This window comes from Nyctibius grandis, chromosome 9 (genome assembly GCF_013368605.1).
Source record: "Nyctibius grandis isolate bNycGra1 chromosome 9, bNycGra1.pri, whole genome shotgun sequence".
Taxonomy (NCBI): domain Eukaryota; kingdom Metazoa; phylum Chordata; class Aves; order Nyctibiiformes; family Nyctibiidae; genus Nyctibius; species Nyctibius grandis.
In genome coordinates this window covers 9647121-9666128 of record NC_090666.1, presented here as the reverse complement: position 1 = coordinate 9666128, position 19008 = coordinate 9647121, and the positions used below count along the sequence as shown (strand labels likewise).

General features: G+C 42.2%; 1 protein-coding gene across 3 annotated transcripts in view; it reads right to left on the bottom strand.

The window, feature by feature from the left end:
* Window positions 1-5299: 5299 nt before the first annotated feature.
* The window catches only part of INO80D (INO80 complex subunit D), a 45672-nt gene continuing 31963 nt past the window's right edge, over window positions 5300-19008 (bottom strand). The window contains exons 12-13 of one of the 3 annotated variants that reach the window (XR_011048751.1): window positions 16246-18445; window positions 5300-11105 (exon numbers count right to left, since the gene is read on the bottom strand). Coding sequence is in view for 2 of the 3 variants with exons in the window: in XM_068407366.1 (XP_068263467.1) it covers window positions 17277-18445 (1169 nt within the window). In the remaining variant the exon portion in view is untranslated. Of the gene's footprint in view, window positions 18446-19008 lie in introns of all 3 variants that reach the window. The other 2 variants (XM_068407366.1, XM_068407365.1) reach the window with 2 other exon arrangements.

Below are 19008 nucleotides of genomic sequence, written 5' to 3'. Positions count from 1 at the left end.
AGTGCCACAGGGATGGTGAGGTGCATGGGGCAACAGAGAGCGTGTGAGATGGGCTTCCAAAATGCATGGAGGCACCAGAGCTGAAAGATAACGACAGTGTCGTCTTGTGTCACCCACTGAACAGATTCAGTCATGTTGAGTCACTTGCTCTTCTCTGCTGGTATCCTCCCCCATTTTCTGTACAGTTTAGATTACATTTAGAGCCACTAGAAGATCCATGCGTTGTCTCTTACAGACTCAGCTTAGAGCAGCCCAATACAGATTCTGGCACTGGCTAAGAGCACCAGTCATAAAATCCAGGAAGAAGCAGGAAGAGACAGGTAAAAAGCTTGCAGATAAATATCCCGTGATATTGGGGGGAAACTAAGAACAAGAGTGCCTTTTCCACAATTAATTGAATAAGAGTGAAGCTGCCACCCACCAGCCCCGCAAAATACATTTGTATGAGACCCTGACTGATTCTAACTTCTTAATTAGGGGTATGAGGAGTAGCTCTGCCAAGCAAGGCCTTGTACCTGGGCAGATAAAGAAGCCGAGTGAAGAGGATAAGATCTGACAAGGAACAATTCTGAGTTCCAGGAATCTAATTTTGCTTACCAGAATCTCTTCAGCAACAATTTTAGTTGCTGTCTGAGGGGAAAGGAGATGGAGAAGACAAGACAAAAATATTGTACAGAATGGGCAAAACATTGGGCACAAAAAGAGGAGGGAAAAAAGCCCCATAAGCTGTACTAAACAGTAGGACCCAAGGGAGAGCAGAAAAAATGAGACTAATAACAGAGGAAACTGGCTGACTCCACTGAGCAAACACTGGTTAACAGAAAAACTAAATTCTGCAGGATTAAACAAGGCATTAAACTGGCTGGGGCAAAAAAAAAAAACAACCCAACAACCAAGTGCTCTCAGATATAAGTCAAGTAGTTTTACTGACTTTGAACACTCAGCTGGACTGGAAAAGCTCTTTACTAAAGCAGCCGTAACAAACGCATGCAAATTGCTGAGAGCACACATTATAGAAGACTACAACACTTATGGAGATATCCTCTGCTGATGCTAATATGTGTCTCTTGATTCAGGCAGCAAGTTTAAATGTCTGCACCAACAGGCAACAGGAATGTGCAGAGAAGAACCCCAGATGCTTCACGTGTCTTGGATTTAACCCATTCATATGCTTCTGGGCACTTAAAGAATCACCCCTTAAACCTCTCTGCCCATCCCATTTGGGTTCATCCTAATGGCATGATGGTGAAGAATATCTTTCATTAGCGAATGGAAAATGAGGCATTATTTTGAATAGGCATTATTTTGCAGACCTGCCCAAAACTGGTAACAGCTTCAAGGTCCCTGGACTTAGCCAGCTCTCCCAGCACTGGAAAGGACCAGCACCACCAAGCTGGCCATGGAGAGACACAGGGCAGCTGTAACCAGGTATGACATTCCCCATGTAGAAATGGTGACAATAGTCACTTTGGGAAATATTTGTGAAGACTTCCAGTGTCCAGTTCTGCACAAATTCCACTGGCACAAACATGGACCAGCTCTGCCAACATGGCAGTATTGTAACGGAGAGTCACACCTCAAAATAAAACTTTGGCAGAGTACTGGCCCAAATCTGACATTAATCAGTCTCTTTATTCTTCTTGCCAATGCTTTGGCACCAGCTGGGTGATGCAAAGTTGATGCTACGCCTTCGGCTGGAGTTTGGGCCCAACGCATTTCTTCACGAACACTGCTACTCTCGGCACATGCAAAGCCTCAGTGCAAGAAAGCCACAGCCTGAAGAGAAATGCTCAAACACACTTAGAAACCAAGAGGAATCAAGGGGTTTTCGCATCTGTGAAATTCTTTTTAGCACGAGCCATACCTCGTTTTACCAGGTACCACGGAGATGCCCTGATGAAGGACTGTAGAGACAGGGGAGCATGCCACATCAGATTCCAGCTGTGCTCCTAGCAAGCCTTACTGCCCTCCCTGGGGTCACAGTGCAGGTTCAAAGCACCAGTCTGAGGCTCGGAAGACGCCCTCCCCTCCCTCTCACCACAGCGTGCTCTCCTGCTGTGAAGGCCATTGCCTCCAACACGGCTGTGGCAGGGAAGCTGGAAGTGGCTGGACTCCATGACAGCCCCCCAGGAACCATGGGCTTGCAGAACACAAGGGAGCTGTGAGAAAATATTGGTCAGTGTGACAGCATTTACATCTGTATCAGCAGCCTAACCAGTGTCAGCTTCTGGTGGGCATCACAGTACAGAGGGCTCCACAGATCAGATTCACAGGAGCCCCCTGGGACAGCTGCAGGCTGGTTACAGGGGGTTTCTTCCACCAAGAGTTGCACAGCATGGAAGCAAAGGTTTTAAATTTTAAATTTTAACAATCAAGAACCTGAAGCTGGTGTACAAACTGAGCACAAACAGGCAGCAGAGCCAGACTGAGTTCATGTCACAGGACTCCCCTCCACACCGGTGGCTATGTCAGCCATTGCAAGGGAGATGTGAGAGGTGCACAGGACATGCAAGATCTTGGTCCGAAGGACATCTGCCAAAGGAGTTCTTGGATGCGGGCGTAGAAAGTTTGTACCACTGTTCCCCTCTAGAAGCACAAGAATACATCTGAATATGAAAGCTACTTTGCTTTCAGGGACATTTTTAGCACACCACTTCAATTTTCCTCTAGATTCAGCGGTACCAAGACTCTTCGTTGTCACCTTCCACAAGTCATAAATTAGCAATAGCAGTAAAACAAAGCAGCCATTCCTGGGCTGCACCTCATGCCAGTAAACACAACCACCACCTCTTAGCCCCTTAAAACAAGCATCGTGTATCTCCAATTCAGACCTGACAGCTGCAGAGTACCAGCCCCACACTCGGGGTGCAGGCTCTGGGGGGGGTTGTGGAAGATGGTCCCCATTATTTCCTGCAGATGGGACAACTGCCCGTGACTATGCAGGGAGAGAGTCTAGTTGTCTTCACCTCTGCAGGAAGTCAGCTCCCAAATTTCATAAAAGTTTCTCCTTCCGATTGCTTCACTGATACGAGAGCAACACTTGCTCTTGTAACAAAATGTCACCTGCTTTTCAAGTACAAACTAAATGAGCTTTCCTGCAAAAATAATTGCCAACTATTAAAAGGCTACTGTGGGAGCTCGAGAGGACCGTCAAAATACAAAGAAAGATGTACCAGATTCCTCCTCAATTGATACTTCAAATAAAACCTATTTGTGTTTTGAAACGTGGCAAAAGAACAATGATCGGTTGTTTTTGTAAAGTTTCAGACTGAGAGCCGTGCAATCATTTTCTAAGAGCAGCATTTCTTTGTTGTTCACGGAAATGTTGGAAAAAAAAAACCCAGGTAATTCAGTTGGTCTCTGCCTTAGTCAGCAGAGGAGTCTCCGCCCACCTCTTGTCAAGCCCACGCTGGAGAACGCCCAGCTCAGGAGCAGAACAGGCAACTCTACTTCTGCTAGGGAGTCATCCCCAGGGAAGAGCCCCCATTTTCCTAACTTCCACCTTCTTACTCCTCATCACAGCCTCAAAATCTACACCAAACAGCAACTTGACTTTTGTTGTTTTGTTAAAAGCAGATTTTTAATGACTATTTTCTCCAGAAGAATCAACTCTTCCATCTCTCACCATTTTGACTTAGAGTGCTACTTGAGACAGGAGCACTTTGAAGGATCAGCTTTGCAACAGCCAGAATTGCACAGCCACAATTGTATCAATAATAGCACAGAACTGCTCATCACTATTGCCCCTATAGCGTCCAAATGCCTCAGGCCCATAACCTTGAAAATTTCCTAGAATGGACAAGTTTGGGGGAGATTTTCTGCAGCCACACTGAATTGAACTTATGCTGCTGGACTCTCGTTCAAGTGTGTGACCTTTTCTGTCATCGCTCTGGCCTGACAAATGTCTGGATGCAGCACTTTCAGTGTACTCCCACCTCCCAGGAAGGCAAGATAGTAAAGCAAAAAGCAGTTCCATCCTTTGCTGCGAAAGCTTTGCAGGGTGTGTTAGCATGGAAGACTACATCATTCACTGTCATCGTTTATCCCCCGGCCTGAATTACAACCAAGCACTGTGAAACGCAGCTCTAACTACGCTGCATAGAATGGCTGGGCCACCGTTCAGTAAAAAGAAAAGTCAGATTACTGAACCCCCTTCTCATCAATCTCTGCTGATAGTTACTCCGATGAGCAAGGCAGTGTTAAGTGAGACTGCTCACGAAAAACAGAACCTGGAAGACGGTCTCACCTAGGACACAACTGCTTTTGCCTTGCAAGTGACAACTTCAAACACGTTGGAGATGGACACTGGCAAACACCAGTTGTAGCACATAGCCTTATGTCAGAAAGCAAAGGGGAAAACTTCACAAGACAAATGGCAAGAGGAAGATGCAGCAGCCATCTACTTACTGCAAAGTGTCCAAGGCGCAGTTCTGTCTGAAGAGAGGACATCCTTCAAGCTACGGTGGAAAAGCCGCTCCCAGAGAGCAAACCCGGCACTGGCAGGTTAGGGCAGCCAAGGCAGTCTGTTTGCAGCAGAGTGGCAGAACGGCAGCTCTTCCCCAGCACGCAGCTGTCTGTGTCCAAACAAGGCAGTGGGGAGTCCCAGCGTCTGACCGATCCAGGTAGTCACCACATGCATGCCCTGGCCTCGCAATCGTGCCCGAGAGCTGACTGGAGCCCGGCGGGACCTCAGCAACCACCGCTTCTCATCCACATGCTAATCCTCAAAACAACGCCAAACTCCAACTTACCCATTTCGGTGATAAAGCAGGTATGTATTTTTCAAATCTCAGAAAACTTAACAACATATAAGACAAAATTCTATTCTATACCCCTTAAATTATATTCCAAGTATAATTCTGCAACTCAAAACAGAAAACAAGATGAAGAGGATCTGGTCTCCAGGCCAGTGATCCAGAGCTATAAAGCACTATAATTAGAATCAGGACTGAGAGTGAAGACCTCAGTTTGCTTGCAAAACTAATTAGCTAATGTTATTAGAAAGCAACAGAGAATAAGCAAGAGCAGAATCAGACTCTACAGCTATCTAAGCAAAGGACAGTTTAATAACTGTACTTAGGATATGTTTAAAAAAAAAAAATCACTTTATGGATTAGATTTCAGCCTGGGCAATATTCATACATCTCGGACTTAGCAAAATGGCTTGAAGAAGAGAGTTTCATCATAGTAAACACGACTACTTCACAGCAAGATTTATTAATACATCCAAAAGAAAGAAAGAAAATCATTTTGTCACACTATATACAGATAATACATACAGTGTTTTATACACATATTACATCAGTTTTTACACAAGAAAAATATACATAAAAATGTAAACTTTTGTATACAAAAACCCTTAAACAAATTAAACAAGGACCAGATAACAAAAGGAGACCAATCTATTATAATTTCATTGATTTCTTTTTTAAATGGTAATACAGTACATTCATTGAGAAGTATAAGGAACATGTGAGCCAACCTTTCCTATTTAAAGGGAAAGTACAAACACAAGCTTTCCTACCCGCCCCTGGAATGCTGTCCGTGAGCCTCCAGCACTAGAAGCAGTAGTGTGAGTTGCTATCGCTGCTGGGGACCCTGTAGGAAGCAACCCTTCTTCTCGGGCATCCCCATGCCCTGCACTGTCCGAAAGCGACACATCCGCAGAAGCAATCTGGACCGGGCTTTTTGTGCATATTAGCTAGTCTTCCAGCTAATACCGTGAGACGGGACGCGGCAATGCAGGTTTGTATGTTCCCTTTAAGCAGTCATTAAGTGGATTTAGCTTTGCTGAAGTAAGTTGTTTATTTTTCCCAATGTACGGTATGCTGAACACACGTGTCGGGGATGAGAGGGAAGAAGGGAGGGGTGTAAGAGACTGCTAATCCTTGCTACCATGCAGTTACTTCAAAATCAGGTACTCTTGCAAGCTACAATTCACTGATTCAAAATACACTGCCTCACCTTCGCTTTCCCACTGCAACTTGTTTACATGTTAAACTCTAGTGGCCAAACAGCTGTACGAGGCTCTTTGTTACAAGGCTGTTTCTGATATCAAAGCATGATCAAGCTACCTTTAAAATGACACCAAACACAAACTTCTCTGAGACAGCCTTAAAAAGAGTGAGCATTCCAAGCACTGCAGATTGTCCATTTGCCACCTTCTCTTTTATTAAATCGAGGATAAAGACATTTACCCTTAACTGCAAAAAGAACATCAGTTGAGATTCTGACATGTTTTGCTCCACTTACAGATAAACATTTTGGGGAATTGGAGGGAAAAAAAAAAAACAAAACCACCCAAATCCACAACAATAAACCCAAACCCTAAAACTTCAGGCATCAAATAAGAAGGGAACTACTTAATATGTTGGTGAAAAAAACAGTTGCAGAAACAAACAACAGATTCCAATGAAGGCTTCTCCCATTAAATAAGTTAAAGACTTGTCACAGATATCTTCAATAAAAACATCCATCCTCCACAAAGTATGTTAAAATGTAACACAATAGTGATGCATTGGTATTTCTCCCGAAAAGGACAGGACGACATGAAATCTCCTTAGTGATATCAGTACTGTTGAATGTAGGAGGTGAACAATGATTTACGAAAGTAAAGTAATGAGGGAAAAAGCTGTGTAAAAGAAACCATGAATCATTAATTATAATTGGGCAAAAGGGGGGATGGGGCAGAATGTGACTACAGTATGCCTCAGAAACCTCTGAAGGAAATAAATACTTGGAAACTTGTGTTTCCATTTCTTTCTTATGTTCACCTAAGTGATGGTGGGAGTAAGGGCTTGTCTGCTTGCTTTTGGTGTTTTGTTTTCTCTTTTTTTTCTTTTTTTTTTTCCTTTTTTTTTCAAATAACAACCCTTCTAGTAAAAATTCAAAAGACAATTACAAATGGCTTTAGATAATTAAGAGTCTCCTTTTAAAATAAAACTTTCATAACACATTTCTCCATTTCTTCTATATAACGCAGCTTCAGTGAAAATATGTCGTAAGGGACAGCAATTTGGAAAAAGTGGGAAAAAAATTGCCAACCAAGGTTCATAACATATACACATGTATATGCAGGACATTTACACTCTATATACATATTTAATATACGTATGCATGTGTATATATCAGGAGAGAACCAACAGGTACGTTCTCCACATACATAAACTGAAATAGCATAATATATGTGTGCATATAAATATGTATTATACACACACAGTACACAGACACACCCATACACACGCCCGAACATATGTATTATAGAAATCGTCGTGTATGATTGCATGAAAGCTCAGATGGAACAGTATACCGATTACCTTTTTCTAATAGAAATGCAAGGAAGACAAAATTCCATGGCTGAATTGGGGCCAAGAAAAACCGTGCTATATCCATACAGGCAACGTGGAATGCAGTCCAGCTCGATGACAGAATTGGAGCAGCATTCTCCATTGAAACTGAAGCCTAAGCTAGCCAGGAGTTTCAACAGCGCTTAAATGTGACTGAGCAGGTTTCTGACAGCTGCTTTCTGCTAAAAGGATATAGAAGCTCCATTTAGCCAAAAAACAGAAAACAAAATACTTGAAACCACAATTTACTTGCATAAGCAAGATCGTTCAATACACAATTAGATGCAAAGTGCTAGCATGTTAATGATCAGCTCTGCAGCTCGTTTTAAGATCTGTTTAATGGTAAAATGTAATGAGCTGTGTTTCTCTTGATATGTTTGATGACAACCCCACTGCTCAGAACTGAGCACAGCGCTGTCTTCTGCTCACTGCCTGCGTTACAGGAAACACAAACCAAACTCCCTTTTTCTCCCTGGGGCTGAAAATCGAAGATAATTTTTAGTGAGTGCATTTCTCTCATTTTGACCATTTACCTCTAAAATACGATGCTGGGTTAACCTTTTAACATGCTAGGAAGCTTTGCATCAGGTTCTAAGAAAAGTCTGTCTTCATCTGCAAATCAATCGCAGTTGTACTCAAGCACAATAGGATAGCTGGGAAATTCTGCGTAAGTTCAAGCATGTGCTCAGGGCCCAACTCAGCTGCCACTACAGTCACCAAGAGATTTTCCCTAATGCATAAGCAGAGCTGGATTGGGCCATTAAAGCTGATTGCTGCTAGCGAGAGAAACTGTAGAGATACGGGGACAAGGAGGAGCTGGAATGGAGGCAATGAAGCAGAGAAGCAGACGAGGTTGGCATTGCAAGAGGCCTCAAAAAGTATTAATATAGAATAAACAAAAGCAGAAACGTACCAAGGAAACTCCACTGTGAGGGCTGAGGTAACACAAATCAATGGTGACCAAGCTCAGATCAGTCACTGATGTCATCCAAATCCCTCAGAAGAATTAAAACAACCTTGTTTGGCACAAGTGCTTACCTGTTACACATATGTTACGTGGATAGTCTCTCTCTTTAGCTCACACACTTACTCATGTTACAACTAATGTACATGTGTGTGATTCAGCGTATATTCCATCTATACATCTGTATGCATGTATATATAGATTTAGATTGATTGCATTCATACGTATTTATTGTACATCATGAGGGCAAGTCCACATTCAGCGAAGTGCTACCAACATCTCATATACAGATATAACTCTCTGTACAGGTATACACAAAAATGGGTCTATTCTTCCCCATAAAGGCATAAAGATTTATGCTGCTAACTCCCATTACCACCAAATAAGCAGAAGGAAAGGCCTCTGACAACTTCCACCTCCCTGCCCTTTCTCGTGTATGCATATGTGCCAGAAACAAATTGCGGGGATGGGGGAAAGGGAGAGGGGTGCATGGAGGGTATCAACATACTGATAGGGAGGGGGATATAAAAAAAAATTTTGAAAATTAAGACTTGATTTGCAACTGCTTAAAAAAAGCCTTCAAAAAATTCAAATGTCTGTGCAATACTGGAAGCTCTGTTTTTCTAAACAGATTTTTAAAGTCACCAGGATCATCGTCATTAAAAGTGATACTGTATGAATAAATAATGATTAGGTTACTTTCTCCAGCCTACATAGAACAGTATGAAGAGTGAGCTAATCTGTAAGAACGTTTCTGACTTCTCACAGTTTCAAGTGAGAACTCCCATGAAGAAATTTTCCTTCTCCAATTATGAAAATAAAAAAAGTTAAGTGGCCATAATTAAATTCAGAATTTCACAGCACAAGTGAAACTCCCTGGATTGAAACTGTATTTTGTTCTGCAATCCCACAACAGCAATTCTGGGGCAAAATTAATACACGCCAAGACCCTCAGGAAAGAAAAGAATCTACTTTGAAGACAAGATCCTTTTACAGAACGGAGATCACCCCACAAACAGTGCCCCTCAAAACCTAGTTTGGAAACACAAGTACACCAATTGACAACATTTTCTGAGTCAGACCATAGGAGATTCAGGTATTAATTTGCAAAGATACTGCAGTTCCCATGCCTCCCCATCCCACCGAACGCAAACCTTCCCATTGCAATTTCTCCTGAAAAATATCACTCACTTCTCCCATCCCTCCTCCTCCTCCATTTGTTTTATTTAAAGGCTGTCTTCGGGAGCTTGGTATTTTCATGGCATTTTAAACAGGGCTCAATGCAACTCATTTAACAAACAGTAAAATTGACATGATATCAGAGTAAGCCTTATAACAGAAGATTATGTAGTAGAGAGTTTCAGTTATTTATACAACAGTGAGGACATAAACAACCCCCTACTAAATAATCACATTTCTACAATACATTCCATCACCTCTCGACTACTTTTCTCTTTACAAAACTATGACCTACATACAATATACACATTCATATCGCACATACATCCCCCCCAATGCATATTTTTTGTGTGTATATATAATACATACATGCACACAAGCAGTCTAATTCTATTTATAAGTCACAGTGGGAATTCCTTTGTGAGGAAAGGAGGGGAAAAATTCCTGAATAAGACACTGTAGATTTCTAATGTTCTGACTTTTTAAATTCCAACTCACAGAGCTAACTGGAAATAAATACATTTTAAAAAAAGAAAAGGTCTTACAAACTTGGTTCACAACTTCCAGCTACAGTAGTTGGATTTTTTTAATTTGATCTATTTACCCTGTAACTAAATTTCTAATCATAGGTACAAACCACGGATAAATTATTGCAGAATGTAACACTCAAAATAATATTTAAAAAGAGTTATAGGAACAGTAATATAAGGGTTAAAAAGACTTCTATGCCTTGTTGATACAGGATACCATTTTATTTTATTTATATATATATCTATATATAGATATAGATATCTGCAAGGTAGCAAAGAATAGCTGTACACCTTGACACGGCAAAGATCCAGTGTAAAAAGGTGCTTCACTAGTTTGTTTTTCCAAAAAAGCTTGTATATAATTTTATAGCTATTAAAAACACATATGCAACATAATTCATTACACTCAATACAGCTTTAGTATAAAACTTATAATTTATGAGGTGATGTTAATAGCATAAATTAATATACCATTTCTCTTAAAATCTACAATAAGTATTCTGAAAGCTCATTGGGGAAGGGTATCTTTAAATAAAAAGTTTAAAGCTGAGCGTGATGAAAAAGATTCTGTATGTTGAACTTGAGATGAGAGCCCCGAGAAGAGAAAGAGTCCCTAAGCCAGACACCACGGACTATAAAACTGAACAAAGATTTCTCCTTCTTGCGCTCTCACTTAGGTGACGCTCTACCTTAAATTATTATTTACTTTTAAAACTATTTACTCTTTTTTTTTTTTTTTGTTAACTGCCCTTATTTCCACAAGGAATCCCTGAGACATACCCAAAACTGTACAGTGAAGGTCATCACTGTTCAGAGAAACTGGTTCAACCCCTTCTGGTAGGATGTAGCTATTTTGCATGAGAATTGAACTGTCCGTCACTTCAGAATGAATCTATTTGCACCGGAACCAACTACACTGTTTAAGACGCAGGTTAGAGAGTCATTTCAGGGTCAGTCAGTCCACTCCAAGGTAGAAGCCAACGCCATCGCAGTTAGCTACATCAGAGCAGTCTGCACCAAAGTTAAAGTTTTCCAGAGGATGTCTGGGAACGTTACCTATCCAGAGTTCACCTCCGTGGGCACCAGCTGACAATAGAAAGAAGGTAAAACATTAGCATTACTGGACCAAGTTCAACACACGTATGCGGTCGATAGGCGAGTACTCTGGACATCTCACGGTGTGTGTGTTTGGAGACTAGCAAGGGGAAGGAGTAGGAAGAATGTGTTTTTCTACTTCGAGTAAGTACAGTTTTAAGGTCAAAAGCCCAAGTTTCACCCTGTTCACTTCCAAACCAAATTCTATGAGCCAGAGTAGACTGAAAAGGTGCCGACACTTACTTCACAGAGACAGAAAAAGAAAGCCTTCTCCAACTATTGCTGTCACTCTATGGCCAGTCCCACTTTCTTCTTTCATGCTTCCACCACCTTATTCCACATTAGCCAGAGGAGGAGTATGGGAAAGCAGAATAAAACAGGGGAAAGCAAAGAACCCAAGAACCACGAAAAATAGCAGAACAGCAATGGGAAAAGCTCCCAAAACAGTCACTGTTGTTTTTTTTTTTTTTAAAATGGCTGAAGACATGAGTGAGAAAATTGTTCTAAGAACCATCTTTTGTAACTCCTCCTCCACCAAACTTTTCTCTCCCAACAACAGTGTTTTGGCTAGTTTTAAAGATCAAACCAAAACTTTACCTGATAGAGCTAAGGTCTCTCATGACCAGACCTCTCCGAAAGTCCAAGTTAAAGTTTAGTAAACACAAATGTAGATTTTTCCACCAACCCTCCTTACTTTTACTTGGGCTTGTGGGTATTAAAAAGAATAATTTAAATTTTTCTTCGTGCCTTTCTACTGATGCACTTCTCAAAAGAAGAGGAACCTGTGAGAAGATAAACTCTTGCTAAGAACGCCTGCACATTCACTGCTAGCGTGTGCACTCCCATGGTCAATGCTTAACCTCCGCATCTAGTTCATGACATAGTAGTGTGCTATGAAACATCATCTTACTCACTGATCTGAGAAATACTTTGATCTATTGCGCTGTCATTCTAGCATCCAAAATGTGTGTTATGAACTGCAAGAATCTCTCTTCCTCTTTGTTTTACAGTCAGATTCTCTCAGGACCATGGAAGACTTACTGGTTGGCACTACTTACATTGCAGAAGTATCTGAGAATGGGAGAATAAAAGAAAGAATGATGAAGAATGTAGAGAGGAAGGAAATAAAGAAGGTACAAGAAGCAGCCCACAACACCCCCATTATTAAATGTTACCCAAGAGATCAGAAAGACCTTGTGACCAGAAGATCAGAAAGACCAAAAGATCTGGTCAGCACATTAGCCCAAAACTCTTCCTTCAGTTAATATTTCCACCACCACCAGACCTTGCAACAGGCCTGCACAGGAGACTCCTTCACATGTAATGGTAAAAGTACAAAAGCAAAAGGAAACATCCCAACATGGAAGCTGCCCAGACACCCACACAAACGCCTCACTGCAGAAGGTCACTGTAGGTACTTTTTCTACTGTTTGTCTGCTGAAAGCACCTCCTGCCACCATCCCTGCGCCCTACAAGCCTTCAAAGATTCAACTGCACATAGCTGGCTCTTCTAAAAATTTTTCCCTCCTCCCTGCCCAAAGGCTCATACTGTTGGGAGAATTCAGCAGTGGATTCAGCTTGCTGCAGCACAAAGACAGGGAGGAATACACCTGGAGCCCTGCAGATGCCTACAGGGAAAAGCAGCAGCCACAATGCCGCAGGAGCTCAGGGAGGAGCAGGGGTTCAGAAGCAGACTAACAACACGTGTACATAACCACCAGGGCCAGCTTCTCGGGGAAAACACCTCTCCACTGTTTACTGTGCTGTATTTAGATGAGGTTACAGCAAAATGAAGCTCCAAACTGAATTTGGCTACCAGTTTGCAGGTTCAATGCTAGGCCCTTCGCCTTGGCCATGTCCCTGAAGCCAGTGGCATCACACTGTGCCTAACAGCTCACAACAGTACTTCCAATTTTTCAACTCATACCCATCTCCCTCTAAAGAAACCAACCAAGCAAAATAATAAAAAAAAGCGCCCTTCTCTTTGCTGTTACGGATGACTCTCCTTTGCCAATTTTTTCCTTGCATTTGTACTTCCAATACTATCTCTGATTTTTGCCTAGCAGGTGATAAGCTTCTCGGGGCCTTCCAATGCTTTCCAAACAAAAACTGTAAATCCTCATTTCACTAAACTGCTGAATGAAATGGGAAATCTAGCTGTTGCTGTCTTCTCTGTAATATCTGAGGCAGACCTGCAACTGTGCAGCAACTTCTCAGCACTACCGATTCAAAGCTTTTATGCCCAACCATAGAGAGAAGCACGCTACTAACAAGAAGGGATCTAAGCAAGAACCTGGAGGAACTGGAAGGCAGGAGGAGACAAAATGATGCACCTTTTCCATCTTCTTGCATCATACATACATCTTCTTGTATCATAGTAATTACAAGGCCAAAGAACAAATCAGCTTTGAGGTATCTAAGTGTATATGGCTCCCCTCAAAGTTGGTGTAAAGTCTTCCTAAGTGAAAGGAAACATCAAAGCGTGTCTTACAGAATGCCTTATACACCAGGCCAGCATGAGGCTGTTCCTGATGAGCCTCTGTACACTGTCAAAGTTCATCTTGTGTTAAGTACTTTTGTACAAAGACTAATTGAGGTGCTATTATTACCAAAAATTATGTTACTGGTATTTCATTCTATTTTTTTTTCAATTCCTTAAAACTCAAATCTTCTGTAAAGAAATTAACTTTTAGGTTCAACTAGCTTTGTTCCATTTGTTAACACGTAAAGGGCACAACAGGTATCGACCATCTCAAATCAATGGACTGAAATTGCTACACTGGCTCTTTGGTGAAAGGGCGATTAGAGTGCTAATTGCTATACGAGGAGATGATACTCAAACACCTTTGCAAGAGAGCATGGATTCTACTTGAGAACCACATAAATAATAGCCTTGAGGACTACCTTAATCACACCTGCAGTATTTCCCAGAGGAAGAGGTGTGAAACATCTCTGGCTGCACATAGCTCTCAGATTCGATCTCTCACATCCAACAGCAAGACACTGATTCACTGAAGTCAACAGGTTGTGTGGGTGTAGAAGCCCACCTGGAATGATCCACCTTGTAAAGCTAAGATCAAGACCCGTAACTGCTTGGTAGGCTGTAACCATGCAATTGGTGGCAGTGAAAAAAAATGGAGGTGAACCTGGAAAAGGCAAGAGTGGTGGCCCATTTCAGAACTCTGTGTCAGACAGGACAGAGGGATTCCTATTTCAAATGTGTACAAACCGAAGTTTACTTATAAAAGTGCAGCTTTATTGCAAACTTAGTTTGCTCACTGAAAAATGTTACGTAGTCACTTTTCAGGGAAAAGTCATCAAGGGATATACAAAAATTGAAGTCTAAGCCAGGGAAGAGAGTTGATAACCTAGGCTGCCTTAAAGGAATGCAGGTACATAACAGCCATTGATTTCAAAGGGGAATTATAGACGTGCATAGCTTTGACAGCTTTTTAAATTCCCTGTCTAAATCAATGCTCAGATCAGGAGCTGGGTTCTGTTCTGAGTTAGACCAGTACAAACTCACAGTGACCTTAGACCAAAGAGCTCCTCCACAATTTACACCAACGCAAGCAAGCAGAACTTGGCTCTCAGTTCCTCTCCTCCCTTCCCCCCTGGCATTTGCTAAGAAAGAGAAATGTGATGTGGGGCAAATATACTCTGCACTAGCTGCAGCTTCATTAAAGAGTCTGATGGGCAGATGAATGATTTCAAGACCAAAGTCCTGAAACCAATTTATAGAAATTAACATCCTCTAAAATGACATGAATACACAAGCAGATTAAAGAATTAACCATTTGGTATACTAGTTCTCCACTCTTTTTCAGCCAGTCATCCGAACACATTGAAGAAGGTATACGGACACAACGAAAATAATTTGCAAATCAAACAGTTGTCTCCTCAACAAAGTATGGGGAACACAATACAAAAATAAATGCCTTGTCAGATTTGCCTCATTTTACAATACCACTGGGCATTCCTCAATCAGCAGGACAATCACAAGCAGGATTTCATAGGCTTCAATTCAACTTTTTACATGATTTAAAAACATTTAAATGTTACAAACATATTTAAATCACCACTTAAAAATATTCGGCTTATATTAAGATCTATTTTACCAAGTATGAAATAAGGACTTAATAACAACAGAAGCAGGAAAATCATTTTTGTTTCCTCCACCCACATATACTTGCAATTTCAGAAAAGCACATATGCATCATCCATACTCTTTTATATTTAAGGAGAACAAATCTTTCAGGAAAAGAGGGATAGTATGATTGCTATGATAGTAAGAAGACACAAGACCTATCCCATTTAAATTCTGTTCTTAGCAAGATGGAAGGAGAGGTCTGGGTCAGAGATTTTGGTGTGGGCCTGACTGCTAACAAAATTAATTTCTATAGCAACAAAACTTTGCTCAGTGATCCCTCGCTCAAACATTTTATTAGGCCTCCCTATTACAGGTGCTTGGTATCTCTTAATTTCCTGAATTAGATGGGAATACATGCAGGTAGGACGTTTTACTGTAAGGTAAAATGAAATCTGTCTTCTACAGTAAGAGACTGAAATGTGGGATTTTCTGTTCTCTCTCATCTGCATCTCAGAAACAAACCAAGAAGAGTAGAGACTTGTTACATCAAGTAGGAGCTATTTTTACAGTCAGAGTAGAGTAGCAAGTTTGAGCCCTACGAAGTCACAAGCAAATTCCTTTTTTCCCTTCCCGATAAAGAGATGCAAGTAAACACCTCAGAACTTCTGCTGCTGTTTTCTCTTGGATTAAAAAACATGAAAAAAAAATAAAAACTCTAAAAGCTAGTAGACTCCTTTCTTTAAGAACTGAAATTACTACCAAAGAGTCTGCATACTATCTTCAGCAGGTGGGCAGTAAAAGCAAAACTGTCCTGCAGATAGAAGGAATTCTTTTCTATTTTGCTTTAGTGATTTCTCTTTTGGTTAGCCATGACTGCTGATAGGTACCTGCTAGTTCCTCACATACATTCAGCTTCCCACACAGAGCATCAAACCCTACAAGTGTTGAAAAAACTATATGGCTGCCAGGGGGGAAAAAAAGTATCCAAGAAAGTCTCAGTAGCCAGACATAATTCGAGAAATGCATCCATTTGAAACTTACCAAAGGGTCTGACCTAGACATGTGTGGATGGGCAGAATACCAACCAAATTCTTCCAGTTTCAGCTGGGAAATACCTGTCAGACAAGGAGTTCTGGACAAAGCCACACTTGAAAAGGCAAATCATCAATGCTACAAGGCCACAGTAGTTCAGCAAGGGAGGGAATTGCTGCACAGGAATCTTCACTAATCCATGACCTATTTCAGTCCGTCTGTTTTTCTTTCTTTTTTTCCCTGGGCTAACTTCATATCAGCCTTCAGATTCTGGGCAACCAGTCAACTGATCACCTTGCTGCTCAATGAATTAAAAATCATCATAATAAAAAAACAAACATCAGCATGCAGTAAGAACAGTGACCAGTTCTGGAACGGGACAACTCCCACTTCTCCACCAAAAGAAGAAAAGGAACTGCAGCTCCCTGTACCCCAAACACACACACGCACACAGAGGAGGTCAAGAGACTATTTTAAGAAATTGCCAAACTCATCCTTGAACCATGGTCTTGATTTAGGACTTCAGCGCCCCATTTTCAAATCAATGCGTGCAGCCAAGTTTTCCATGCCAGATGCTACCTTTGGAAAAAAAAGTAAATTTGAAAAAAAAAAAAAAAAAAAAAATCAAGAGACTTCTGCCCACTGGAAAACTTTCTACCAGATGCTAATGGGATGGCAAGCACTGATCCGAACCCTAGGAAACAGTAACATGCATCAGTTATCTGAGGTATCTTCCCATTTCTAGGTCTTACTGCTAAGATCAACTACATCCAGTAACTGTGCTGTATCCTTAAGGAATTATTGGGGAACGGTGAACCTGCCTGCAATAAATGAGCACCGGTGCATAACAAGCACATGTGAACGCTAAAGCAAGGTTCACAGAGGGCTAACCCTGGTCAGTACTGAAGCAGGGGTTTTCTTCTCAACCCCCTCTTAAAAAAAAAAAGGAAGGGAGGACAGAAAAAATAAAGAAAAAGGAAAAAAGGAAAGACAGAAAACACAGGTCCCTCATCTACCTGCACAGAGCCAGGCAGACAAGCTCAGTTGGAGGTGGTGAAGGGCGCAGATGCGTTATTGGTACTGGTAGCGGTGGCACCAGTCACTGCGAAGCCCGTGGGAGGAGCTATGGAGCTGTGGCTGGGCTGCAGGTCCTTGGGGATGCCACTGTGGGAGCTCAGCTGGTGCCCGAAGGCTGCGCTGAACTGAGGGAGCTGTTGTTTAGGGGAGGTGGAGGCCATGAGTTCAGCGGAGGCAGGACCCATGCCACTAAAACTGGTCTGCGGTAACCCCGGAAGCACACTGGAGCTGTTGGGGGTCACAGTGGCGAAGGCAGGCTGTGTGGTCTCTGAGTGCGAGGTGGTAGGTGGTGTGGACAGGGAGGTGGACAGGAGGTGTCCATCTGCACCAAGAAGGTTGCTAAACGGAGAGGGGTCCCCAAGATTGACAGGAAGATTCCCCCAGTGAGTTCTGGGGTTGACCACCCCGCTAAGTGGCACATCCAGCTGAGTTGGGAGCAAGTGCTGTGCCATCATGGGTATCTCTGCTGAGAAGGTAGCTGCCAAGTTATCACCAGAAAAGGATGTGGTGTGAGGGGATGTGATATGGTCACTGTAGGGAGACGGCACATGCTCACTATCATAATGGCTTCCATGGGGTGAGGAGTGTGAATGGTCACTGCTGTATTGCTGTCGTGAGGTGATCAGGTCATCTGCCTTGCTCAGCAGCTGGGCAGGGTGGGGCCTCTGGGAGGCATGGCTGCCATCATGAAGTCCATGAAACTGTCCTGGGAAGGCTCTCTCCCCAAGGCCACTCTGGCTTATGAGAGTGGCAGAAGTAAGGCCAACGTTGGCTGGGGCTGAGAATTGCCCCTGGATCTGCCCTGCCAGGGGCGTAGGTGGGTTGGACAAGGTAGCAGAACGGAGCAAGTTCTCATCCAGCTCCAGACCGGAGAAATTATCATGTACTATACGCCCATTCAACAGCTCCCCCAGATCCGTATTAACATCTCGACTCAAGGACTGCATTCCTGGAGCTCCAGCACCTGTAGAGAACACCCCTATCCCTCTATCTGACAGCTCCTGAACTGGCACACCATCTGTCTGTGTAAGTACTCCAATGGTACTCAGGCACTCAAGAGAAGTTACAGCCTGCAGGGCTCGTTCCAGTTCTTCAGCCTCTTCTGTAGTTGGAAGAAGATCTCCATTTTTACCTGCAGAAACAGGAACACCAGAAGTTAGCACGCTTCTCTCAGGTGAGCCTGGCACTGGCACTCTAAGGATTCAGGTATACAGACAGTTCAGTACAGAGTTGCAGTGTATGATAAACTTCCAGAATGGCTTGCGGTACACAGAAAACGTCCTTCACCAGTGTTCACTAGATAAGTAAGCTAAGAAAAACAATAAAAACCACCTTCCTCGTCAATGGAATTCCTTCTCTCCGCCCTCCTCTTCCACATACTACAATACAAGATGCCTCCCAAACTCACTAGATTTAAAGTAAAAAAGCTTACATAAGATTTTCTTCAATGATGCAACACCACAAATCGTCCACAAACTCTCTTCTACTTACCACATTACAGCCTGGACCTAAAATTTACAGTCAGTATAATTTAGGTTAATTTAAACTCAAACACAGTCTGATGTCATGTCACATCAGAAAATGACCAAAGAAATCACATACCCCAGCTCTGGGCTGTTCTAATTTCTTTGCTATCTGTAACAGGTACCGAGTTTTAGAATCCAGAAATTCAGGCACAGTTCTGATCAAAACCTA